We start from the raw sequence: 27,950 nt of genomic DNA on the forward strand, positions 1-27,950 counted from the left end.
AACTCATTTTGATACTCTTAGTAAGTTCACTTCTCGAAATGCAGAACAATAAGGGGTTCAGAACCTACTCTCCACCCATAATTTTAATGCTAGTTAGTACTCTATCATACGTATTCTTAATGACATCATTATATCTACTACATGATTTCATTTCTTTTTTTTTTCTAGAAATTCACCATAAAACTATCATAGGTATCCTATCATATGTTTTGTCCAAGTCAAAAAAAACGATACATATATATATATATATATATATATATATATATATATATATATATATATATATATATGCAAGTCCCTCTTCTTCTCCCTAAACATTTCCATTAATATTTTTGAAAGATGTAAAGCTTCTATTGTGGATCTCTCAAACATAAAATCAAATTGATTTTCTAAAACTTTCGTTTCTAACCTAAGTATTTATTCACTTACCCTTTCCTACAATTTCATTGTACGACTAATAAGTTTATTTCTATGATAGTTATTATAATTTTGATTGTCTCCTTTGTTTCGTACATTAGTATTAAAGTATTTTTCTTTCACTTGTGTAACATTTTCTTAGTTTTTATACTCGTGTCAAATAAAATAGTTAAACATATAATTATGTTATCAACATTTCCAAATTTCAATGGGTATATCATCTGGTCCTATAGTTTTTTGGTTTTTTTTTTTTTTTCGTTTTTCATCTTTTTCAATGCAAGCTCAACTTCATTAACTCTAATTTTTTGAATAAACTTCAAAGTTTTAACTTTTTTTTTATTTGTCAATTCTAAATTTAAGTCTTCCATTTGATTTTCATTAATTAGGTTATTAAAATAATTTCGTCATCTATCTTTCTTTTATGTCTTCTTTAATCATGACACTATCATCCTCATTTTTTATATATATTTACATTACTTGAGTCATTACTCTTTCATTATCTAGTTTTAGCAAGTTCAAGTATATCATTTTGCCACTCTTTTGTATCTAATCTAGCATATAAATTATTATATGCTCTATGTTTAACATCACTATCAACTTTTTTTTACATCTTTTCTTATCTCTTTATACGTTTTAAAAGTTTTCTATGTTCACATATATTTATTGGACTTTATATGAAATTCTTTGTCTTTATGAACAAACTTTTTTTACTAGTCAAGAATCTTCATCTAGATTCACCTAAAATTTATTTTGTTGTCTTTGCAATAAAGCCAGTTATTTTACTACAAAGAATGTTTGTATCTACGCTATCCCCTAATGGTCCAATTATCCTCTTTGATTATTTTATTGTTAAATTTTATTCTATTTTCTCCTTTTAGTTCTACTTAGTTCTTTTGCACTGATTTATGTTACCCTATTTCATTTTTCAATACATATATATAACATTATAACTCTATCTTGATAATTAAACTTTCACCTAGAATAACTTTACCATCCTTAATTGACAAATGATTTGCTTTCCTAATTAATAAAAAATCTATTTGACTTTTATCTTATCCACTCATGAAATTTTTTATGAGTTCTCTTCTTAAAGCATGTGATCATATGCTTTAATCATTGTGATAAGATCATGTGTTCTTTGTATTCATTTAAATCAACTCCTAATGAATATTTTCTATCCATCATATCCTTTATATACTATTCATATCTTCTTAAAATTATCTCTAAGGTTTTCCGCTAAGTCCATTTGAGCATAAGCACTAATGGCTTGACCTAGACCATCTTGATTTTTATGATTCTATCTCCAACTCAGCATATCTACATCACTATTTTAAGTCTTCATCTATAACAATTCTTAACCCCCATTTTTATATTTTTCTTTTCCATTGTATCAACTTTTAAATAGTAATTTTTTTCCGAATTTTCCTCCACCCCTAACCACTTTGTTTCTTGAAGGCAAATTAAATCAATTTTTCTTCTAATCATTGTGTCAATTATCACCATACTAATACCTGCAAATGTCGATATATTACATGTTGCTAATCCAATCCTAACCTCGTAAACTACTTTACTGGCTCACATCTATACCAATGAGGGAACCTTAGCATATTTGACACCACACTATAGCGCTAACACGGTGCACCACTTCGAAATGACGACTTAGCCCACCCTTGGCTATTTTTCAATGGGTGATCAAAGTGCAATCATTTGCTCCCAGAGGACACCCCGATGCATAATCAATAAGAATTCATGACACATTTTATGCTATTAACTGCGTGACGCAATCCTCCTCCTTTACCTGAACTTATAACCGCATGAAAAGATGTAGAAATTTGAATGAGTCAAGCGTATTTTACAGTGAACAGATGAATGAATTTCTGAATTTTTCCTAGGAGGGTAAAGCACATGCAGTGGACAGGTTGACATCTACACGCACCAACAAACAAAAAGGGCTCAAACACACAACAGTTGGGGCATGGAAAACGACGTTCCATATATCTCAGTTTTTAAAAATCTACACTCTATAGACAATGTTAAAATAAGCACTTGGTAAGCCAATGCCTAAAAACTAATATTGTCCTCCTTTTTCACATTCTAACTTTCACATTTGAACAAGCAAAGTTGGGGGGCAAGGCTGAAAGATGTCAATGTGAAAACCCATAGCCGAACCTGCTGCATCAACCTTGTTCTTTGTAAGGTGTCCAGATCAATTTGCTAACATCAACCTCAAGACCCCCACGGCCAGCCGCTTTCAGATGGCGATCCAACACCTTGGGATCAGCACAGATGACATGCTGCCCTTTCCTGTACTGAATCAATTCTAGGCTCTGAAGGGTAGTCAAGATATCCTCTGCCCTAATGGCTGTCATATCACTAAGCTCCTGCAGAATGCTTGTGATTTTAATAAAGCTTTAAATAAAATTACCAGAATAGTTAAGAATCCCTAGCAAAAAGAAATGGAGATGCACAAAAGATGTCATACCTTGATAGAAATATTGCCCTTGTGCTTCTTCAAGATATCTAAAAGAACCCGGGTCCAATACCCCCTGTAGCTCAACAGGCCTAGGTCAGAAAGGGGTCTTTCAGGTGTGCCGACTTTGCCTTCCTTCTTGGAAAGCTCATATGCTGTTCCATGTTAAAAACAACAATGCAATTGTTTTCACTTGAGAATCAATAGCAAAGGTAGAATGCAGATGGAAATGGAAAAAAAAAAAACAGAAAACACTATGTAGAGCTTACAGAATGCAATTAGGAATTTCCCATAGCCTTTTCTTTGGTAAGGAGGAAGGGTAAGAATACAGGCTAAATTATAGGATTCTTCAGAATGCTTTTCCTGCATCAACAGCGGGGGGAGGGGGGGAAAGAGGCAAGATTTCTGTCAATGCAGGAGACAAACACCTACCAAGGGTGCTTAATATTTCCACCCCAATTTCCAATAGCATTTACACAAGAAAATATTTTCCTAGAAAAAGAGAACTTCCATTAATTTCCCAAGTCTGTAACATGGAAAACTACAATAGCAAGAGATAAGTTCATAATAAAAAATATCCAATTATTATGCAAGAGAAGCATATTCTTGCAGAGAACTAAAAGCACAAAGCACGAGAGAATTGAAAAGCATGCCAACTGAAAAGTGTCATTCAAGAAAAACACCAGCCTGAATTCATTTCCAACAGGGCAAATGGGCCTAGTAATAAAATCAGCAGGGAAATCATCATAAAACCAGCATGTTTCACTGACAAGGATATTCAACTTAAAAAATTAGCCCAAGGTCAAATTATGCCCATCTTCACACAACTCAAACAATGCTGCACACCACTAAACCATGGCAGATTATATAATCTCATATAAAATATGCATATATCCCCACTTTTATCTAAGTCATGCTTGTATCACCATTAATATGAAAATGTTCGCTTCTAAAAGTGGAGCTTCTTAAAATTATTGTTCGCCAAATATATCAGTTTAACTGCTTCAAAATACCAAAAAGAAGTGTACAACAAGAAGCAAGGAAGATAAAAGAAGTGCACCAAATTTGTCAGCAAAAAAAAAAAAAAGCAATTACCTTCGAAAAATATCCAACCATGTGGCATCCTCGGTCATCACATTCACACAACACATAAAATAAAAAGAGGTCAACATCATAATAAAGGGTCTTGTGATCAAGAAACAATTTCGCCAAATAACAAAGATTCTGTCCATAAACCTTGTTCTTCTTGCCATCGACCTGTTTCAAACATTAAACCTCATAAGAGCAGAACAAATTAAGCTGCCAAAAGAATGATCTTAATATGATAGAACACCACATCTAGACACTGCATTTTAGCTCGGACTATTCTTGGATTTATTTTCCATACCAAACTTTTCATATGCCAAGCTCATCAGGATTAGAATATGGATAATTATTCCTTTTATATTGTTAAAAATATATATATATATATATATATATATTAAGAAAGGAAGGAAATACAATCAAGGAATAGCAAAAATCTCTTCAGAAAAAGAAAAACCAAAAGAGAGAGAGAGAGAGAGAGAGAGAGAGAGAGAGAATTAAAACAAAACAAGTTCAAAAAAAAAAAAAAACTAACAAAAGTAAGAAAACCCCCTTCAATCCCTCCCGTCATAGTTGATACTTATAGAACACTGCAAATTCGCCAATTACCCTTGCACCTTCTTAGCGTTACTTTAACTGTGATGGAGATGGACTTCTTTGCCCATCAGTTAAAAAAATAGAAAAGTCCATCTTATTTACATTCACGCAAACAAGACCCAGGGGTGCTCAATATACAAATCTCAGTATGCTCAATCTTCTCTCTTTCCTTGTCCATTCCGTCATCCTCAAAAATAGAAACACTGTCTAATCCATCTAGTGACAATGGAGGTACAAAAGAAATATCACCCAATAAATGAGAAGATACCAGTTCAAACCAAATTGATCAAAAACCTCATCTAAAAGTAGGGATAACAATTGATGGACATGATGTGTTTATGAATGGTCGATCCTCGAGGGAAAGAAGTTGGCTTGGATTGTGACAAAAGCAAGGGAAGAAAGGGTTAGCAACTTAGCATGAGTTTCCTTTCTTTTTTTTTGGATAGGGAATAAGGGGTTAGCATGAGTTAGCTAATTTAAAGTCTTCTATCAATTAGGTGGCAAGGGTTTAAGGGGTTTCCTTAGTAAGTTTCTGTAATTTTTTTTAAGTAACCAGAAATCCCAGCCCTGGATGAACCCTTCGGAACACCCCTCCCCCTTCAAAAAGCGGCCCCAAACCAGGAGGGAAGCTACACCCAAGCCAAGTCAAGAATTAGCGCTCATGCAGAATCAAACCCAAGACCTCCTGTTTATGCCTTTTCTTTATTTTTTATTATTTTATTTTCTGTTTTTTTGAGGATTTCTAGTCTTCCTTCAGCTTGTAATTCTTTTTCTTTTATTTTAATATATTTCTTCTCTTATCCAAAAACAAAAAAACAAAACAAAAAAAAAAAAAAAAAAACGAAAGAAAACAAGAAGTAACCCTACATCACAAGTAAATATCTATCTTGCATTAATCATCAGACACATCGGCCCATTTCCTCTTCTCCTTAATAGGGTTTGCCTCCCTAGCTACATCCAACTTCAACCCAGCCAAAAGCTCCTTGAAAGAAAAATTTCCCTCATTATTTTTTCTTTTTTCCCAAAAATGTACTTGGCAACATCAGAACCATTATGCCTTTCAAGCTGCCCTTGATTGCAGATCTTGCCAGAGGAGAAACACTCAGTGAGCCATGGAACTTCTTCTCCTCCACCTGTATAATCTTCCTTATATTCAGAGTTGATATTCAGAGCGTATATGTCCTTTCAACGACATTGTCAAGATGAGAAACCCCAGACATTACAAAAATCTCCTGAACAAGGCCTAACCATCCATCCTCTTTAGACCCCCCAGTGTTGTTTTGGGTGAATAGTTTCGTTCAGAGGAGAAGATTTGGTGAATTCAATTCCGTAGTAGTGATTTGGTTAACATATCAACCAGATGCTAAATGCTTAAGGTGGGAAAATGGGAATCAGATCTACCAATAGAGATTATTTGATCTTCATTCTAGATGCATGATGTGGAAGATCTTCAAGGCTCGATAGAGTTTTGCAATTCAAATGGCTCTTATCTCAGCAGGGACAAATCATTTTCTAAGAATACATTCAATCGTTGATGAGCAAGGTTATGAAGTGCAGTGAATGGAAATGCACGAGGGGTTGAAGTTGTGGAGTTTACCAAAAAGGAGGTAGTTTGGCAGGTGTGGGAGGTGGGTGGTTAGAGTTTTCAGAGGGTGAGACAGATTGAAAGTTTGGGTGGTGCGAGCTGGATTGAACCTGAGGTGATTCACATCAACAAGGGGGGTATTAATGGCGATGGTCAATCTTTAAATTACAAGACAGATCCAACATTTCAAAAAGTCGCTCATTAACAAAAAAGGCATCTGGTCACCAACTTATTATGGTGGCAGAGTGATACGCAAGGGACTCAAGTTTTGAGTGGTCACGAATAAGTCGAGTAACAGGTAAGTGGTAACCAGGCCTGAGACTTAAACCCATTTTTCAAACAGAAGTCGCCAGATTAAGAACAGTGTGCACTAATATATGCATGGTGACCTATCAAAGTAGCAGGGGTTTGCTTCACGAGCACCAGCATGGGGAAGCTCTTCTCAGGTTATGGAGAGGAAGGATCGCGTTGCTGATATGCAGGAAAGGTAAAATAAGTAAAATACCAGTCCAATAAAAAAAGTGCATGGCATGCAAAAATATTAAGCATGGAACATCAGTTGCAAAGGATAACACTAACGATAATCAGGTTCATAAGATGGAAATTAAAGCACATGCAAAGAGCAAGTATTAGAAGGTACGGCTCTTAGCATGGGTCAAGAGACTCAAGACACACATTGAAAGTCTATGAATACAGTATATGAGACTCAAAGAGTTCTAGAATGACTTAAATCAGGTGTATAGTTTGAAGGTTTCAGATAGAGAAAAAGAGTTAGGGGGCGTTTGTTTGTTCTGGATGAACTCTAAATAGAGGCTACGTCTGAGCTAGTTCACTAAATAAGTGGTTAGACATCAAAGCGTTTGGTGGCAAATCTAATTTTTTTATATTCCCTCTGATAGAACCAGACATGGAAATATGTCTAATTCAGTAATTGAGAAATTCAGAGGTCTCTTTTCCAATTTTATCCCTTTAAAAAAATTTAAAAAAAATTTAAAAAAAAAAAAGAAAAAAAAAAAACACTCAATACCAAGTTATTAAAATTAAAATAATAGATTTTATTTTTGTATAACAAAAAATTATACAATTTTATTATAATTATTAATTAAATGTATGACAAGAAAATATATTTATGTTAAATTAAAGACTTAAGTTTATGTAGTTGCTTCTTAATTTTATCAAATATTTATGCTCCTATGCATTGAGAAGGTTTAAATTGAAAAATAATACATGTTCAGATATTAGATACAAAACGATTAAAATAATTCAAATTTTAAATTCATTGACCAGTTCAAATTCAAGTCAGAACTAGTTCACAAAATCAAATTTGAGCTCAGTGTTCAACAATAAAAGTTAATGCCTCCGTAGAGAAGATGGACCCTGAAGAATTCCCTAGCCAAACCCAAGCATCTCCCCTCATATTTGGAACAAAAAAGTCAAGCACACTCAGGAAAGAAGTAAGCTCATCAAAATCTCTTTCATTAAGACATGTAAGGAGATGAAAGACCCAAAAAAGGGAGCACCCCTATCAAGGAAAAGCTAAAGTTGATGCAACCAAAATGATTCGAATCCTACTAGCAAATCTAAAAAAACAACTAAATTGTTGCCAAATCTGTTGATTCACCTCATAAATCTAACAAATAAGTCTAAATCTATCGATTCACACGATTCTAGACCTATCATAACCTGATAAAACCAACTAGTTTAAACCTCCAAATAAAGAACTTCTTTTTTTATAGCTTTTATTTTTAGACAATTACCTTTCATTTCTTATCTACATCAATTTTGTGCTAGAAAGGAGGAAAAAAATAGAACTTTAGGTCTCATGTTGCCATCAAAAAACCATTCTTCATTTTTTGAGTATAGTAAGTTAAATTATTTTTTTCAATTTTTAATTAAATAAAAATATGCATGAAATATTACTTTCTTAATTGTTGATAAACATCGTAGGTTCAAATTTTTATTACTTTTTCTTAATTCTTCCCTTAAATGGCATAAAGTTCATTTTTTTAATTAATATTTTTTTTTTCAATAACAAAAAAAGAGATTTCATTGGTAGGTGGAGAACTTACAAAAAGGAGAAAAAGACTTCTCCCATCAAAATTCTGGAAAAAAACCAGAAAAAAAAATATATATGATTTTTCATTTGTTTATTATTAATATTTCTTGACTCATTCCCTTATTTTCATTTTTGTTTATGGAAAGCATACACATGATATATGATTTTTTTTATTGTCAAAATTTAAATGTATGTTATCATTTTGCAGCTTTTGCTCATGGTTCATGTATTCAATATATGTATGCCATTAGAATTGATTTTAGAAATTTGTATCGAATCTTACAATTTGATACGATTCTCGATTCCCAAAATTGGAATTTCGATTCACGAATCGAATCTCAATTTGACAACTATAAACAGCAGATAATCTAAAAAGGCAAGACACCACCGCCTCCAGCAGAAACTCTCCCACCCAAGCATTCCCCTCAAAACTGAATTCTATTACAATTACCCACTTTGAAATAAGAGGAAAGAACAAACAAGCAACCTAGGAATCAAACTTCCAGGATCTCACGTGGGGAAGGAATCCTAACATTTTGAAGCTTAATTTTCCCAAAAAGATTTGATTTCCAAGAAAAAGATCTCTAAATAAATGTTTTTGAAAATTTAATTTACCAAGGGACTTTTCAAAAATATAAATATAAAGTTTATATTTTCTTGTGAGCCCAAATTCTTAGATTTACAAAAATATTTTTTTTTAATAAACAAGGAATTTCATTAAAGGAAAGAAAAAGTACAAAAGAAGGAAGAAAATAAAACCAAGGAAAACAAGATATCCTCAGGTAGAAAAGGAAAACAGCGAAGAAAAAAGAAAATAGTTACAAGACAACTCGAATGAAGAAAAACAATCCAATCCTTGTAAATGTCCAGAACTATATGTCTAAAGAAACCATAAGCTTTTTATCGTTTAAGGAATTTTAACTTTCCAAATTAAACAATAAAAGAAACAGATAAACTTTTGGATCAGAATCAAATGAAAAAAAGATAGACTTGCAAGCATAATCCCTAGAAGGAAAGCAGAAATAGGACAAATGCTAGTGGGAACACCCACCAATCAAATGTTTTCAACTCAATTTCTTAAATGAAATATCACACCATTATATCAAAAGAAGAGTATGACAGTATACCTCAAACATTGATAATGTTCCACTTCGATATATCTCATCACCAGGGGGATGCTTGAGATCACATTTCCTCTGCACATTAAAAACGGAAACTAATATAAACATAGCTCCATTATTCATTAAAATAGAAGAAATTTAAAGGGGATAAAAAAATAAACTAAAACAAACTATCTGGCATATGAAAAGTAGATGTTGAAGATCTATCTAGAATATATTCATGTCACCTGAAAAAAAAATTTATATCATAACGTGGCAACAGAAGAAAAAGTGGAATGCTTTACGAAAAAATCAAGATGATGCCAAAACAAATTACATTTACAAGAAAAATGGAAGAAAAAGGTAACTAGCTACAAATCATCACTTTCACACTAAACACAATCCCACTGCAGCCCACCCCCAAAAAAGACTTCATATTTAATTTGACATTGACCCCCAATTCACAGTACATGGCACAATTGCCAAAGTTAAGTAAAACAGAGCCTTAAACTAAAATGGCAGGTTACCCCCTAAACCACACAAGCACACACACAAGCACATTTTGCAGGCAGCATCTCAATAATCATTATGTGTTCCACAGATAAGATTCAATCCATTAAATTGTCAATCACTTGTCACAATATCATCTTCCTGTTATTCATTAGTAAAGCATTGAGACCTGACAAATAATAGGCATTCATAAAAAAACTCTAATGCTTTTAACATTTGACAATAAAGCATCCAAATTAGAATCATATATGTGGGTTCCAGGTAAGGGGAGGCTTCGCGTAACAATATAGTTGTCGCCATCTGACATGGACGTCACGGGCTCAAGGCATGTAAACAGCCTCTTGGAAAAATGCAAGGTAAGGGTGCGTACTATAGACCCATCGTGGTCTGACCCTTCCCTGGACCCCACACAAGAAGGAGCTTTGGACACCCAGCTGGTCCGAGCCCATGAAATGCTCAAACTTAATTGAGGTTATATTTGTTAGTTTTTTTTTTTTGAGGGGGGGGGTGGGGGGATTATATTTGATGTTGTATGGACAATTTGTATTTTCCCATATTATAACATTAATATAGGCAGGTTAATTATCCATGTCCTTCATGAGAAATTATGTTCTTAGAATAGGTTAAGAACATGAGACTTATACTTCTTTTAACACCTAATTTTTGAATGCTCCGAGTCATAGAATTGTGAATTAGGCATTCATATCCAGATAAACTGGCCTATGTTATGTTTGCCCAAGGTCTTAAAATTTGATTTCAACTAAAATTTTGAGGCTTCAAAAGTAAGGAAATTTCAAAGATGATGTTAATTCTGAATTTGATTTTGAAAAAGAAGGAAATTAGTAGTAAAGTATGGAATTCTTTTACAAAACATTTAGAAACTATTATTCGACATAATAATGCAAGATTATACATCAATGACAAGTATGCGGAGTATAAGGTGCAATAACTGTAATATAATAATCAGATTAAACATACTCAACTAATTTAAATGAAATTTAGAAATCAATTATGTATTATATATATATTATACAAATACAGATAATTTAGAAACTAAGGGTCAAATAAAATGTTATAGCTAACAACTGAGTTTTAGTTTTTATATAATATCAAAAGTTCAAAATCTATAATTCATAACCTTCTTACAATTTTTTAGTTTAAATTTAATTTAATTTAAATCTTGTGACGCAGCAGGAGTTCAGCTTCCTTCGCAGTAGAAGCAAGCTTACTGCATCAGCGATTCGGTCGACATCTAATCAGACCCATAGTGGTCAAGAGGAGAGGAATAGTGGTTCCAATAACAGAAAAGAGGTGGGTCTAGAAAGGTTGGTTTCTAAAAATTAAATTAATATCATTGAGAGTAATTTTTCCCTGTTCAGAAGAAATGTGCTAGTAGGCAGGGTTCTGAGAATGAAATTGGGAGATTCATCTAAGAATATTAATAATTGTGAGAATGAAATTCAGGAATTTATTATGGGTCCAAAAGGAATGCCAGATGGTAAGAAACAAAATGGTTTTAAAATGAGGAAACATATCGAAGAAATTCGAGATTCATCTAGTAAAATCACAACAAAAAATAAAAATTCTTTAAGAGAGATTCAAAAGGTGGGACAAGTATAGTGGAGGAGCCAATTGGTGAGAGGGCTAGTACCTACAAGGATAGTATGAGATGGGAGGATGTTTTGGATGACGATATTGCAGACAGTAGAGACTTTGATTGTGACAAGGGCTTACTTTTGGATCAAATTCGAGATCAGAAAGGTTATTCTTCCGATTCTTCTACTGATCACCGTGGGAATTTATTTTACATGCCACCTCCTCCTTTTTAGAAGGCTTAGATTGAATTAATATTTTTTGAAGATGATGTTCCTATAGAAGAACAAAGATAAAGGATGGAATTCTGCCTACTCCAGTTCAAGAAATTTCTGGTAAGGACCTTGAAACTCAAGAGTTGGATGACTTGGGCCTCATGTCGTCTAATCAAGGAGGAAATGAAGTTAGGCTTGATGGTGACATATCTAAAAATGAAGAAGGGTCAGAAAGAATTAGCTAATTTAAAATGTCCAGTGAACTATGATGGAGGGATTAAAGAGGGGTTTTCTTGGCTGATTGTAGCAGTTCTTTTTATTTTTTTATTTTTTATTTTTTATCTTTTTTTTTCCTTCTTTTTTGTTTAAAGGTAAGGTTGTCGCCGTATGACCTGGAGGTCACAAGTTTGAGGCGTGAAAACAGCCTCTTGCAAAAGTGCTAGGTAAGGCTGCGTACTATAGACTTATTGTGGTACACCCCTTCCCCAGACCCTGCTTACGCGGGAGCTTTGTGCACCGAGCTGCCCTTTTTTCTTTTCTATTTTTTTTTGCTTCTATTTTTTTTTTTCCTTTTCATTCTGAGAATTTAGTATCCTCGCTACTATTGTATATTCTTTTTTTATAATATATCTTCTTTTATTATCAAAAAAAACTAAAAAAAAAAAGAAAGAAAGATAAATTATGGGAGAAATATCAATTTGGATTTCATATTTGAAATTTGAATTTCTATAGAATTTCACTTTACAATTACTTTTCAACAAGTTTAATGAAATTTTAAGATTTTGATAAATTTAAGATGATTAGTGGAAATTTTTTCAAATGGAAATCGATTGCCATTTCAATTTTGGGGGTGGTGTAAAGCAGAATTTTCAGAAAGTTAAGACCATGTGTGTGCCGTATAAATGTGACAATTCTCAAGTCACTTGTGTAGATATACTAAGATAAACATAAGGATGCTTGTTACAGAATATATACACAAAATGTGGCCATGTTAAGAATATCCAAATGGAGTTCTACAACATGTCAGTGAGATGTTCTAAGTGATACATGTGTGAATTGTCCCTAGAACTGAGGTTTTGAAGTTGCCTTGAATTTGAACTTCTAACTTTGACCATGTAATATGCTCATATTCTCGCCAAGAAACTTAAAAAAAAATATGGATTGGGTTTAATGCTTTAAGTGTGAAGGATAGGAGCACAACATGAATTCTATCACACTAATAAAGTCAGAGAATGTTCATGTAACTCAAATAAGTCCTTACCCAAGGTGAAGGATTAGAAAAGAGTTCCTAATCTAATTTATGGTCATACTGATAACAATGTGACATATGAATGTAGCAAGGATTTGACAATAATTCCATAAGCCATTGGTTTAATTCAAGGATATTGGTAGATAGAGGGTTCATTCGCATGGCTATTATAATGGAATGGGTATCTCAAATTTAGTCTAATTTGTATTGCAATAACATATTGCCACATGTCACCTCCATAAAAGACCTAATAAAATTAGGAGAATGATAAGTGTACTAACTCAAGACTAAGAGTTCTAATTGAGACGATAATGCGAATTCATGTTTACACATAACCAAATTAGAATGCAATTAAACAGTACACCAATGTTTTACAAAGTGAAGGTGTAAGGCGAGGTGTTTTAACCTCTGCAAGGCGAGGCATAAGCCTTTTGGGGCTGTATTTTTTAAAATAATTAATGAATAAAATAAATTTATATATAGTATAAAAAAGAGAAAAATTTTAGAATAATGGAGGAAAAAAAATAAAAACATAATTCTTAAGTATCATATAGGCCAATTTTAGCTAACAAACTCAAATAATGTATGTTAAATTATAGATAAGCATGAGCCATAACATCATAAAATGGACACTGTTTTCATGCTTTAAAGTTTACAAAAAAAGAGAAAAAGCAAAATTAAAGTCAAATGCAATTCACCTCGACTTTTAGAGTTAAGTTGAGACTTGAGAATGAGATAGGTTTGAGATACCAACAGAGAATCTCCAAAGAGAGAGAGAAATTGGAGAAGAGACCTCAAAGCAAAGGGCATCACTCTGTGAAATAGGCACACTTGAAGAGGATGCCAAAGAGAGACGAGGTCACGAGAGGCTATAGGGGGTCACTAAGAGAGACTAGAGGCTATAAAGGGTCGCCAGAGAGAGACGAGAGGTCGGAATGGATCGTTGGAGAGAGACGAGAGGTAGGAGGGAGTCGTTGAAGAGAGAAGAAATTTGGAAGAAAGAAGAGCTTTGTGCAATACCTTCACTCGTCAAGAGGAGGGGGGATTGACGCTCGTCAAGCCCAAACTATTTTTTTTTTTAAATATTTTTTTATATTATTATGTCTACTCCCAAAAGGCGTACGCATTCCCAGCTCAAGCGTAAAAATCGCGCCTTTTGGCCTGAGGTGTACACATCAGCCCCTGAGGCGAACGCATTTGAGGAGTCACACCTTTTAAGTTACGCCTTAGGGCGTTTTATGCCCAAAATGCATCAAGGTGTGCCTCAAGGCGTGCCTCAGGAATGCCTTTTAAAACACTACGGCACATAGAAGAGGCAAAGCATAATTAAGAACAAAAGGGAGATTAAATGCACAAGGAGTGAAATTGTAATAACTAAAAATATTTTTCAATAGAAAATAAAGAGATTTTTTATTTTATAAAAGTAAGTATAAAAAGGAGCATAAGAAATCTTCCTTAAAAACTAGAAGAACCAAAAAAGAAAAACATCAAAATAGCACTGCCACCAATCACGGGTAAGTTTAAAAAATATAATCCTCAATAACAACCAAGAGCCAACAATGAGAATGTGATTAAGAAAATTGTCTGTGAAATAAGTTTTCAAAAAAAAAAAAGGCAAATATGTGCTTTACCCATGTAACACAAATTCTTTGTATACACAGTTGGTCCCAAGTTCAAATAAAGGAGTAGGGTTGTATTAGGTAGCTGACAACCAGCATAAAACCTTGTCAGACCTTATTATCACCAGTTCTTACCAAATTCACCTAGGTCAAAAGAATAGACCGAATCAGTATAAAAGGGAGAGGGTTAATAAGTTAGCACAAAAACTAATATAAGATTAGCGACTTGGAATATAAGGACTCTTATGGGAAAAAGTATGGAGATAGTGGAAATAATGTTTAATACAAAAATTAACTTGACCTGCCTTCAAGGGGCAAAATGGGTATGAGACAAAGCTAGAAAAATTGAAAAATCGGGATTTAAACTTTGGTATACTGGTAAGTAACATTAAAAAACGGGGTGGGTATTATTGTAGATAAAAATTTAAAAGATAATGTAGCAAATGTTAAAAGAATTAGGGATAGGATCATTAAAATCAAGATAGCTTTAGGCCAGAAGATATTGAATGTTATTAGTGCATATGCTCCCTAAATTGGTTGTGATTACGCGTCAAAGCTGCATATTTAGGCGTTTAAAATTGTACATTCGAAATTATATTTTTAATAAAATGCCTAAGTATGTTCAATATTTTAGCATTGCACCCAATTTGTAATATTTAATCTTATTTCAAATAATTTATGGATTTTTGTATTTTATTATTGCAGGAAAATTCTGAAAATTAAATCCGAGACTAGAATGTACACGGGTCGTGAGCATGAAGAGGCACCGTGTACATGAGGCGGAGTCCAAATCAAGACTGTGAGCATCCAGGAATTTCATGGACATTTAAAGGAAAAATTGTGGAAATTAAAGCCGAAGCATGCAATCTAGAGGAGAGTCGTGTGCGTGTGTGAAGGAACCCAACCACGTGAAGAAGCATGAAGTGGGCTGACACGTGAGGCTCGTAGCTGGGCCTCAAAGCCTTGACGTGACCACATGCATGTTAACTGGATGATGAGGCCGTATGCAAGGCTGGGCATGCAAAGGGGCTGCCATCATGGCTGAAGAGAGGCCGGGCTGGGAAACAAAAAAAAGAAACAAGGAAACGGGAAAACAAAAACAAAAAAAAAAACAAAAAAAACAAAAAACAAAAAAAACAAAAAAGAGACTTAAGGGGGTTGATGTGACCTGGCCATGCAAAGGGGCGCTGGAGCCGTGTGCTGGGCCTCTCCCTCTCCATGGCAATTTGAAAAGTCAAGTTTTTGGGGTGTTTGATGGCAAGTTTGAAAAGTCAACAAAGCGGGGGCTCTTTAATTTATTATTTCTTTAGGATTGAAGGTAGGGTTTCTTTTTTCTTTTGGGAGGGAGCAAGAGTTTGCTTTTCTTCCTGGGAGGCGTGCGCAACAGGGAGGCTCTCTCTCCACACGGCTTGTCTTCTTTTCTCTCTATCTCTCTCTCTCTCTCATCTCATTACTCCCTCTCTCTCCTTGAATTAAATATTGTAATTTTTTTTTATTGTGAAGATTTTAGTTTATTTCAATACAAGGCTTGGATTAAATATTTGTTTAAGAGAGTTTGTTTAATTTAAGAACCTTTTATTAGATAAAGTTTTGTTTAATCTCTTCAATCTCTCTTTCTTGCATTTAAATCTTTGTTTAAGTTATTATTATTGTTAACTTCAGTTTTGTTTTATTTAAAGTTTTTTTCTTTGGAATTTAATTATTTGTTGGGTTATATTTATTTTTAAGTTCAGTTTATTTGAAATCTTAGTTATTATTGTGTTTTAGTTTATTATTTCCCATTTAAGTTGTTAAGGTGTTGAGTTCATTGTTGGGTTTAGTCTTGTTAATCCGTTATTGAAGTTTAAGTTAATTTATTTTTGTTTGAACTAGTGTTGGATCGAGTTTAATTTTTTATTAAGTTATTAATTGGGTTAAGTTTAGCTTTTAAGTTGGTATTTAAGTTTAGTTTTTAAGTGGAGAAGTTTAGGAGATAAAAGAATTATTTGGTTAACTAATCTAATTTACCTAAAGAAAGCTTATGATAGAGTACCTAGGGAAGTTCTTTGGTGGGTCTTAGGAAAGAAGGGAGTTTGCAGTAGATATACGAAGGTTGTTAAGGATATGTATGATAGAGTAGTGACTAGCATTAAAACCATAGGAGGAGAATCTAGAGATTTTCCAATCACAATAAGTGTACATCAAGGTTCTACTTTGAGTCCTTATCTTTTTACTTTAGTAATTGATGAACTAACTAGAAATATCCAATATGATATCCCTTGGTGATGTTGTTTGTAAATGATATATAGTTAATTGATGATAGTAGGAGCGGAGTGGAATCTAAACTAGAACTTTGGAGACACTTTAGAGTCTAAAGGGTTTAGGTTAAGTATGAAGAAGACAAAATATATGAAATGTAATTTCAGTAATATAAGGAGTAACAATAGAGAGAGAAGATTAAATTGGATAATCAAGAGATTAATGGCATTGATAGATTTAGATATCTTGAATCTATATGCAAGCTAAAGGAGAAATTGAAGAAGATGTACATAGAATTAAGACAGGTTGGTTAAAATGGAGGAGTGTTTTAGGTGTGTTGTGTGATCGTAGAATACTCTTAAAATTAAAACGAAAGTTTTATAAGACGGCTATAAGGTCAGCTATGCTTTTATGATTCAGAATGTTGGGTGACTAAGAAACATGTACAAAAAATGAAAGTTGCTAAGATGCGTATGTTAGCCACTTAATCATGCATTAGCCACTTGTGCATGTGCACTGTAATAATTGTAGGATTCATATTACTAGCAGCAGAATCTAGTCTCATTTGGCATTACTCATTTAACTGTACCAATGAGTAGACCAATGAACCCAACCCTATTGAAAACTGAACCATGCAGATTTACAATCGAACTATGTTCACCCATTTAGACACTCTTGAAGACAGAAGTTTGAGCAACTCAATGAACAATTTGCACAAGTCCTAAAGTTGTTGAATAAGCACCCTACACTAGATGACGTGTTAAGCAACCCAATGGGTCTCCTATTTTTTAGTGTCAGCCCAAGGTATGGAGTCTCATGGCTGAGGAGGTTCAAAGATCCACACTCTGTACACCATAAAGCAATTCCGTCGTCAGGTTCAGTTGAAAGCTTCAGGAGGGCTTTGAAGAAGCTTCTCCGCCCTTCACTATTCTTGCCTTCAGGTATGCATAGGGCTTGCCTCTTTCCTCCTTCAATACCCTTTTCCATGCGTATGAATCTCCCCTTCCCATTGAGTCACAGATTTATGGTGATCCAAGCGCCTTCGCGTCTGAGATTTAAGCCTCCTGGAATTTTTGGCATCTCGAGTTCCTTTGCATATCACCCCCAGGGCCTTGATAATCCATGAGAACTCCTCACTCTTCAGCAGGATGTCGGAGAGGTGTCTTCCAGAGAACTCTGATATCCAAAGACTGAGGGGTCGAGATAATTTGCGCTGAGGGTTTCACACTCCACTCTAAATATAAAGTGGTCTCCCCATGCGAACGCCAACTCTTATCAATTTTTATGCCTTTTTCCTTCATTTTCGACAGTCTTGTTCTTATAATCTTCATCTGATAGAGAGCAATAAACAAGCTGCGTCACCAGAGCTAGTTCAAAGCTTTGTTTGACAGAGAAGGACATAGAAGCAGCATCACCCTCCACGAGCCTTGATTTTTTATCCAATTTGTTCCCAGATGTTTTGAATCCATCTATAAACCATGATATCAAGTTGTGGGTCATGGATTTTAGTCTAAAGATCCAACCTTTTTATTTCTCACTAGGAACTGAGTTCATTGGGGCAGTGGCAGCACAATGTTAGTGTGTTTGCATTTCGTTCCAGTTGTTTATCTTGTTCATCATTGGTCTGGTTTGTTGGTTGTTAAGATGGAGACCATGAATCCCAAAAAAGTAGAATTGCTAGCACCATTGTAGGCCTGAAAAGTAGCCAGCAACTTCCGGGATACGCAAGTCACCAGAAATCTCTTGGAAGACGCTACCTGTTCAGGAACACCAGAACCCTATGAGATGTTGGAAAACTCACAGCCACCCAAAGATACTTCGGATCTAGCAATCCTTGAAATTCCATTGTCAGAGCTTTCCTCACGCACCAGTTGAAGGCTAGCAGAGCCAACCCCACTCGCCAGTGCCTGTGGCTTCATACGACCATGCTGAGATGGAGACCATGAATCCAAAAGTACGTTTCCTTCTTCATTTCTACAGACTACAACCAAGAATTTAGATGGAAAGAACTATGTGCATTGATCTAATATCATCAAGACCTATTTGATTGGCTTTGGCAAATCAGGACACTTATTTAAACAAAGGCCTAGTGACAACTAATGGACAGAAGTATGGGTTGAAGAAGATGCGTTGATCAATCGACTCCTATGGAACTCAATGGAACCATGAATTGCACAAATGTGCCTGCATCTCAATGCATGCAGGAGATTTTGGATTATAAATATTACAGCATTACTCGTATATACAATCTCTTCTCCCTAGAGTACTTTCAACTACAACACAAATACAGTAGTCTCATAAAGCACTTTTCTAGAAATGAAGTGAATCCACGAGACTCACTCTTCTCCCTAGAGTACTTTCAACTACAACACAAGTACAGTAGTCTCATAAAGCACTTTTCTAGAAATGAAGTGAATCCACGAGACTCAACATCGTGCATCCCATAATAAATGATGTTCGTGACATGCAAAAGCAAAGGGAGCATATGGCAATCCTTTGGATCCTAGGACCCTAGTGAGTTTGAACCTGTGTTTATTAGGACCCTAGGGAGCACATGGCAATCCTTTGGATCCTAGGAAGCAAGTCTCAAATTCTTGGTAGCGCAAAATTGCCATCTTCTGCAAATGTTTATTCTCAGGTCTTTCATGCTACCTCTAACGCCTATTCCTGAAGCTCTGGTCCAATGTTTTGACCTCTAGATCCAAGAAGATTGCCTATGTTACACAATGCAATTTTGGGTTTCAACCAAGTACACATATATTTCAGCCCTACAAGACATAAACTATGGGTCCTTTATAGGGGATGAACTACCCCTTATTGTGTAGCCTAGACCTTATGGGACTCTAAATGGACCCAAAAAATAAACAAATGGTAACTATGTTAGTTTGTATGTTGGATCAAACATATTTCTAGAAATATGATATATTACTACTTTGTATTATATATATAGCTTTGTGGATATTATATACAATTTATCTAGAGGCTTCTAGAAATATGATATATTACTTTGTATTATATATAGTTTTGCAGATATTATATAAATTATCTACAGGCTTCCAGACTTGGACTCCTCTACATCTCCCACTCCTGCTTCCAATAACTCAAATGAAATTATCACAAACTATAGTATTTAATTTTCAAAAAAATGAACTTTCATATTAGACAAAGTTGCCTGCACATTAACAATTTCAACTAAGTACTCTCAAACCAAAAACATTGTTGGGCTGACTCACAAATTAATGCCAGGATCCCAATAAAACAAGTATTCAACCAATTATACAAAATAAACAAGCAATTAATCAACACACTCACAAATATACACATACAACATACATGTATATACATTAACAAGATGCCAATGAAGTTTACTTTTTTTCTATTATCAAATAAATATTTTGTATGGTTCCTCCAAATTTCTTAAGATAGCACTGAAATTATAGTCACCTCACCAATTCAAAAAATGCTCTCTTTTTTTTTTTTTCTTTTGCTTTTATCTCCTCTCTTTGGTCTTTTTCCCATCTACTAATTTCAAGGGATTTTGTTTCATAGAATTTTAGCGAAATTGGATGTTTTTGTTGGCTAGGTGTTTCTTGCTTTCCCTTTCGTGCTTTTGGGTCTCTTTTTTTTATTTTGAACTTGTTTCTTTTTTTTATTTTCTAGGAGGATATCTTACCCTAATCTCTATATTTCTTTCCTTTAATAAATCTTATTTTTCTATCCCAAAATAAAATATTAACAGTTAGTGTCACCCATATAATAGGACATGACAGACCTGAGCCACCATAGTCAATCAAAAGTTGTAAACACTCGGTCAGGCAGAAGCCCCTATTAAGATTACATAAACAATACTGCTTACAATTAACAATTGATTACAAGAGTTGCCAACATATTTTTGTACATTTTTAATTTTTTTTATATCTAAGGAAAATTTATTTGCGCCCTTTTATCATGGGAGTCTTAGAAGGCCTTCGTGAAATTTAAAGGTTTACACTTCTTTTCTCCTTGCTTTGCACTCTATATGACCAGAACCAGGCCTTCACGAATTTAATTCCGAAAACCCCAGGCCTTTGAACCCAAAGCAAACTTTACCCAATCATATCCAACCCACCCCCCGAGATGGTGTGCCCTGAACTTCCATCAAACTTTTCTTCAAATTTTAGTCCACATATCAACAGGAAGCAGTCCTCAAATCATATTTAGATTATGTTAAAATCAGAAGATGACAATCAAAAAAGTACTTCTATCAAAGTAAAAAAAGATGAAAAGAGACCTAGGATATTTTACATATCCTCTCATAATCCCTAACCTGCAACTTATATTATTGCAAACGACCTAATTTTTTAAAGGTAAATCCATAGTCCGATAATTCAAAAATTCAAATACATAACAAATATAAGAGCACAAGCACACAAACCTTCTATACACCTAAATTATAAAATGTGCAGAATGGATATAACTTCAGCACAAGCACGGATTAACAACAATGAAACACAATGCCATTAAGAATATAATATTTCTTTTTACAAGAGCAGAATGACACTCCTTGAGCTTAGAAAGGATAGAGGTATGTCAAAATTTGAACTTCAAAAACCAAGCCAAAATAGAATTTGATGCAAAGCTCACCATATGCCTCTGAAGCTGTTCTTTGCGCTTCATGAAATTGAGACAAAACTCGCAAAAGTACAGCTTAACAGAGTCATTGTATTCTGGTGGAAAGGGGGAGAAGTACCATGTCTCAATCTCATATCTTCCAAGCTCAATTGTTGCTATATTTTTCACTTTTGTAAATTCTTCATGTTCGCGCAAACTGGCTGCATCAAGTTCCTCATGGCCCTATTCATTTGAAAAGAACATCTAAAATCAGGTAAGCTATATAAAAAATAAAAAATATATGAAACAAATAATAATAACAGAAGCAAGAAAGGAGAGCATTAAATACTAAAGCTCTCAAAAGAAAACATTTGAGACAGATAGTGTGCGTGTGAGGAGGCAAGAACATTTATTGAAGCAATAGCTTCTGATTAAAGTTTAAGTTTCAGATTGTCAGCATGTTGCTTATTTCTTTATTCTAATTATTTCATATATCAAAAAAGAAAATGATTGTCATTGTAACTTAACCCAGCAATCCACATAAAATGATGCTCGCAAGCACACACGCAGGGAGGGGGAGAGTGAACACAATAATGAGTAAATCCACACGCAGAGGGAGAGAGAGAGAGAGAGAGAGAGAGAGAGAGAGAGAGAGGAGGAGAGAGGGAGGAAACAAGCATAAACAAAAATGAGCCTCTCAGTATCCAGATGGAGTTTAAATAAGCCTTTTCTTTTCAACTCCAAGGGAGACAGATAGAGGATGTTTGATAAAATTAAAGCATTAAGCGCCAAACACTGAATTAGTCTTTGAACTTTATGAACCGATTTAGAGCTTCATTGAACCCTGTAATACTGAAAAGTATAACTTGTTTGGTAAACATCTGAATATGTACTTCTTAAAAAAAAACTAAAAAATCATAAAAAATATAAGAACACAAATACAACTACCCGATATGAATTTCCTCTTTTATTTCTTAATTGTGGTTATTCAGTTACAAGCAAGGTCTTAAATTTCCACAAAATTGTCAAAATTTCCATCAAAATTTCCAGTTTCCGTCACCCTCGAAATTTAAATGGCAATCAATTTCCATCTTGCATAATTTCCATCGAAATCTCAACGAATCATTCAAAATTTTTACATAAAAATATGTAAATAAGTTATATATTTTAAGAATAAATAAAAATTTAATAAAATCAAAAATAGAATGTAAAAAAAAATCAAATATAATTTGCAAATTACTTGTTGGCCATTCAAAAACAATTGCTAACTTAAATTCATTGCATAAATCATGACAAGAGATAGCTATAACATTACAAAGTTCAAATTATTTTTCAAGATCTAAGATGCAACTCAATTTTTTTAAAAAAGGTTGAGGTTCAAGAGTTTTAGAAATCAACTCATATTATGACATTGCTTTTATATAAACATGGAATCAATATTTTCTAGCCAAATCTTACTTGAGAATTGAACACCCAAAATGTGTAAGTCTTAAGTAAAAAGTTGCAAAAGGCATGCCTTTTGTACAAACGCATAAGCTTAAGCGTGTAATGCATTAGCCTTTTTGAGATTTGGTATTTTAGATTGAGCCTCAAGGCGTTTTAGGCATGCCTTGCCTTAAGGCGAGCCTTGATTAAGCCTTTTAAAACATTGAACTATACAATGAAATTTCCTCGGAATTCAAATAAGAAATTTAGGAGTGAAGTGAAAATTTCCTTTTAATTTATTTTATTTATTTTTATCAAAACAAGATATTATTACAAGTGCTTTTGAAATTATATGAAAAAAAAAAAAACTTACAACAACATTTTATTTAACTATGCCTTAATTATCATTATTTGTATGATAAATAATATTTAAATGATTTATGAATTTCATTTGTATTACCTAAATATGTTTAATGTACATTATCTTACAAATATGTTTGATACACATACAATATTACAACTTTTCCACCTCATACACAACATAGATGTATTTAACTTGTAATATATTAGTCCTAAAACTTACATTATTATGTCTGTCAACCATTTCTAAAGTTTCATAAAGAATTCCATGCTTTACTACTGCTTTCCGTTATTTTTTCAAATCGACATCGAAATTGAAATTTCCGTAGTTGTGGATCTTCAAAATTTGGGTCGAAATTGAAATTTAAGACCTTGGTTACAAGGCTCAAGAATTCCTTAATTTTCTGTTTGATCCCCCAGAAAATATCAAAGAAAATAATGGAATTAGCAATGAACCAACAATTAGTACAAAAAAATACAAGTTTATCATCAGTAAAAAAAAAAATTCAAATAATATGCACATATAATTGTATCCCTAGCAAAAGATTACGGTCAAAACAACTCTGTACTGTCAAACAAAGAAAAAATCAGCACACATGGAATGATGGAAACTCCCATTACACCCTGGACCCATCCACAAAAATGCCGTTGTTCTCTGCTCATCCATGGGCTTTTATAGATTGAGGAACTATCACAGATTTGCTTGGAAACAAGCAACCACTGCCTATTATTATATTCTCTAGTTTATTAATCAATCCCATAGTTGGGAGACGGGGGGGTTTGTGTAAGCATCGAATCACCCCTTGAAGTCAAAGCTGAGAACTCCCTCGGACTTCCCAATTCTTGCATGGTGTTGTGGTGTTTGATTTTGTCCACGCTTTGCAGCAACAATTTTGTTGCTGACTGAATCAGGTGTTCACAGATAATTCAGGGAGGTAAACACCACCATTCTCTTGATTTTGAACCCATTCAGCAAACCAGTACTAAATAGAGCCCATTAAATGCAAACAAATGCCCCCATAGTGTGCATCATTGACCAGGGACAAAGAAATAAATACAATCAAATCAAGTAGCAATGGACAAGGGACTAAAACCGATAAAAGTCTTTAAAGCTTCTATTATACAGAAATTGCACATAATTTACGGAATCAAACATCCTAATATTGATTTTTTTTTTTTTCCAATGGTAGAGCTAATCATAAATCTTTTGACTCACAGAAATCAACTTGAATCAAGTGCATACTTCTGGAAATATTCAAGTAAAAAAATCACATAAAATATTTTGGGGCAGAATCACATGATTCACATTAAACAATGCTAGAAAAACTAAGCAATAATATTAATCACCTCAACTGTAATATTCTTTTGAAGTAGTGCAGTTAATGTGCTGAAGTCTTAATTCAAAGAATAAATTCCCCAACCCAACAACCCCCCCCCCCCCCCAAAAAAAAAAAAGAGTGCGCCAATGTGGACGACCAAGAATAATAATGTGATCAAACATCAAATAATATTTCAAAGGAACCATAAGCTCTCGATTAGTTCAATTATTATTATAGTTGCACTGCTCCAAAACCCTACCAAAGAATCAGGCACAATTATGGAGAATTGGAGGAGCTTACTTCTTTGTTCATTACGCTGGAGGACAATAGCATTACTCCAATAGGAGCAATACTAGAATTTGGATTTGGATTCATTAGCGGATGCAAATCTTTCTCCTCATATCTAGTCAAGGTTGACGTGTCTTTTCCTCTTTTCTACGCATATGGTATGCTAAAGTTCCTTCTAAGACATAGGCATTAGTTTGGCCGGTGACCTTTAATAGAGGTAACAAAAAAAATCTGCTGCAGTGCAGGAGGCCTTCAACAGCTTTCTCTCCAAATATGTGTCTCATGTGCCAGCGTAGCTCTGAGGACACCTCACTTTTGTTTCTTCACTGTTCATTTTCATGCGGTTTGCGGAACAACTATTTTGAGTTCTTGGTGAAGTGTGGATTTGCCCCAAGTTAGGGAAGAAATTTTTTAAGTATTTCTTTTATTGGTTTTGGAAGGGTAAGGATGTGGAGAGGCCGTGGAGGTGTGCTCTTTGTTAAGTTTTAAGGGTTAATGCAGACTGGTAGCATTATTAAGATTATGCTGGTTTTTTTTTTTTTTTTCACTTCTTACGTTTGAGGACTTCTTGTTCTTCTTTTTTGTATTTTATTATCGCTATTTTCAGTAAAGTTTCTTTTCCTATCCAATATATATATATATATATATATATATATATATATTATAACAGCAAACATTATCAATTATCTTCCACTTCAAGCAAAATGTAATTATAATCTTGCCATCAAGACCCTTCCCAAAAGACTAAAAATTTCTAAAAGCATTTCTCCCTAAATTTCAAAAATTAAGGAACCACTGAAACAGCAACAATGACATTCCGACGCATACACAATTATTGAGTACATGGACACAAGTTGCCAGACACAGCTAAATCCCTAAAATATAAACACAAATCATGAGATAAATCTTAAATTCACTAAATTGGAAATGGTTGCCCTAATGTGTCACACTGTCACCTAATCCAAAATACAATAGAAAACAAAACAAAAAACAAAAACTGCTGCAACTGCAAGTAGAACAAAGCCTTTACCCCAAACCATTTGAAGTCAGAATCCCTTCTCACAAAAATCAAAACAACAACTCTAAAAACCACCATGTAATAACCTTTCTAAAATAATGAGCTACCCTTACCTAGTTACAACACTTTTTAGCACTTCTGTTTAATAAAATTTGACTCTTCAAAGTGTTAAAACAAAAACACGAGGATAAGTCTTCCATACTATCATTGTCAAAACCATATCAGCACACTGTTTATAAGAAGTCAACCAAAACAAGTACCCAATTAGACTTTGCACTTGAGAATCTACATTTTCTTTTATTTTTTCCAGGGTTTGCCTTTTCCTATTTCCCTTTCAACGGGAAGGGGGCCTTTTAGGTTTTTATTAAAGAGGGAGGAGCAAGGAAAAGTGGGGTTGTGTGGGTTTCCTCCTCCCCAGATGTTCCCTTGTGTATAAAATAGATGGCCAGCGACAGAGGAGAATGGACAGTGACAGCAAGATTTCCAAGGAACAAGTCTCCAGTTGGGTGCCCTGTAAATTCACTATGGTCAGAAGGGCGAAAAAGGAAAAAGCCACAAATCTTTTTGAGGAGTTGAGAAATGAAAAAATGGGAAGAAGGCAAACCAGTATCAAAAAAAAAACATTTGGACAGTAGCAAAAAGAAAGAGAAGAACAGAGAATTGAAAAGGATTACGGGGTGTATAGTTGTGGAAAACATTTTCCATTTTCCATTTTTCAGTTTTCCCAAAAAATTATAAAAATTTTAGCTTATTTTTCAGTTTTTCAAGACTTCTAATAAAAAGGTAGAAAATAAAGAGTTTTTTTAAATGAACAAAACAATTTTTCATTGTTTACTTTTAGATTTCAAAATAATGACAAAAAAGACAACTTGTTTTTCAATTTTCCAAAAGTTATATAGTGTAATATTTGAGATTCATGAATTTTGGAGCTTCAATTGGATTTTTGTGGATCTAGAAGAAACTCAATACATAATCCACACAAATTAAAATCCAAGATTTAAATTCCATGCTCCCACATGCAAATTAAGATTTAGAAAACCTATAAAAAACAAAAACATGCAGTCCAACTTTTCTATATAACAAGGTGGCATTTTTGTAGTTATATTAAAAAATAATAAATAGAAAATAAAACTATTTCCACAAGCAAATAGGTCCAAAACTGTTTATTGCCAGTCATTTATTTCATAAAAACGTTGTAAAAATGAAATTAGCCAACTTTTTGTAATTTTTTGGAAAAATAAAATGGAAAACGAAAAATTGTTCTCCACAATTAAACAGGCCCTTAGAATTTGTGGTTGATAATAATAAAAACGTAATTTCTTCGGATTAAGAAGATGCCGGTTGCAACAGCATTTACTCATTGAATTTATGACCATGAAACTCATCTCATGAAATGCCAGGTTTAAATGATAAATACAAAAAGATCATGGGAAAAAAAGTTAGTGCAAGAAACTAAGATTAGATTAGCAACTTGAAATATAGGGACTAGGGAAAAATTATGGAAATAGTGGAAATCATGTTTAGAAGGAAAATTAATTTAATTTTCCTTCAAGAGACAAAATAGGTACGGGAGAAAGCTAGAGAAATTGAAAAATCAAGATTTAAACTTTGGTACACTGGTAAAGAGAAAGAAAAAAACAGGGTAGGTATTATTATAGAAAAAGACCTAAAAGATAATGTAGTAGATGTTAAAAGAATAGGGGATAGGATCATTAAAATCAAGATAGCCTTAGGCCTAGAGATAGTGAACGTCATTAGTGCGTATGCTCCCCAAATAGGCTTTGCAGAAAATCTAAAAAAACAAGTTTGAAAAGATATGGATAGCATTTTACAAGGGCTACCAATGTTCGAAAAGACATTCATGGGAGCTGATTTGAATATTTAGATTTTTTTGTGTCATACGATTTGGTTATATTGAATACTTGTTTTATAAAAAGAGAAAAACACTTAGTAACCTTCAAGAGTGCGTATAATAAAAACCAAATAGATTTCTTCTTAACTAAAAACGGGGATTGTCCATCTTGTAAGGATTGTAAAGTTGCTCCAGGTGAAAGTTTGGCTACTCAACATAGTGTCTTAGTAGTAGATATACAAATTCAAAATTAGAAAAGGAGTACCATAAATCAACGCAAGAGAACTAGATGGTGGAACTTGAAGGGAGATAATATAGTAAAATTCAAAGATAAAATTAACAAAGAGTGTGATTGGACAGTAGGGG

At 33.8% G+C, this 27,950-nt stretch overlaps 1 protein-coding gene across 2 annotated transcripts in view; it reads right to left on the reverse strand.

Moving 5' to 3' along the window:
- Positions 1-2,385: 2,385 nt before the first annotated feature.
- LOC131162281 (histone acetyltransferase of the MYST family 1-like) overlaps positions 2,386-27,950 on the reverse strand; it is a 42,460-nt gene continuing 16,895 nt past the window's right edge. For both annotated transcript variants that reach the window (XM_058118590.1, XM_058118589.1), the window contains exons 4-9: positions 21,356-21,565; positions 9,336-9,404; positions 3,983-4,144; positions 3,157-3,250; positions 2,900-3,042; positions 2,386-2,798 (exon numbers count right to left, since the gene is read on the reverse strand). In XM_058118590.1, coding sequence (XP_057974573.1) covers positions 2,595-2,798; positions 2,900-3,042; positions 3,157-3,250; positions 3,983-4,144; positions 9,336-9,404; positions 21,356-21,565 — 882 coding nt within the window. In that variant the 3' untranslated portion in view covers positions 2,386-2,594. The remainder of the gene's footprint in view (positions 2,799-2,899; positions 3,043-3,156; positions 3,251-3,982; positions 4,145-9,335; positions 9,405-21,355; positions 21,566-27,950) is intronic.

The sequence above is a fragment of the Malania oleifera genome, chromosome 8 (assembly GCF_029873635.1).
Source record: "Malania oleifera isolate guangnan ecotype guangnan chromosome 8, ASM2987363v1, whole genome shotgun sequence".
Lineage (NCBI taxonomy): Eukaryota > Viridiplantae > Streptophyta > Magnoliopsida > Santalales > Ximeniaceae > Malania > Malania oleifera.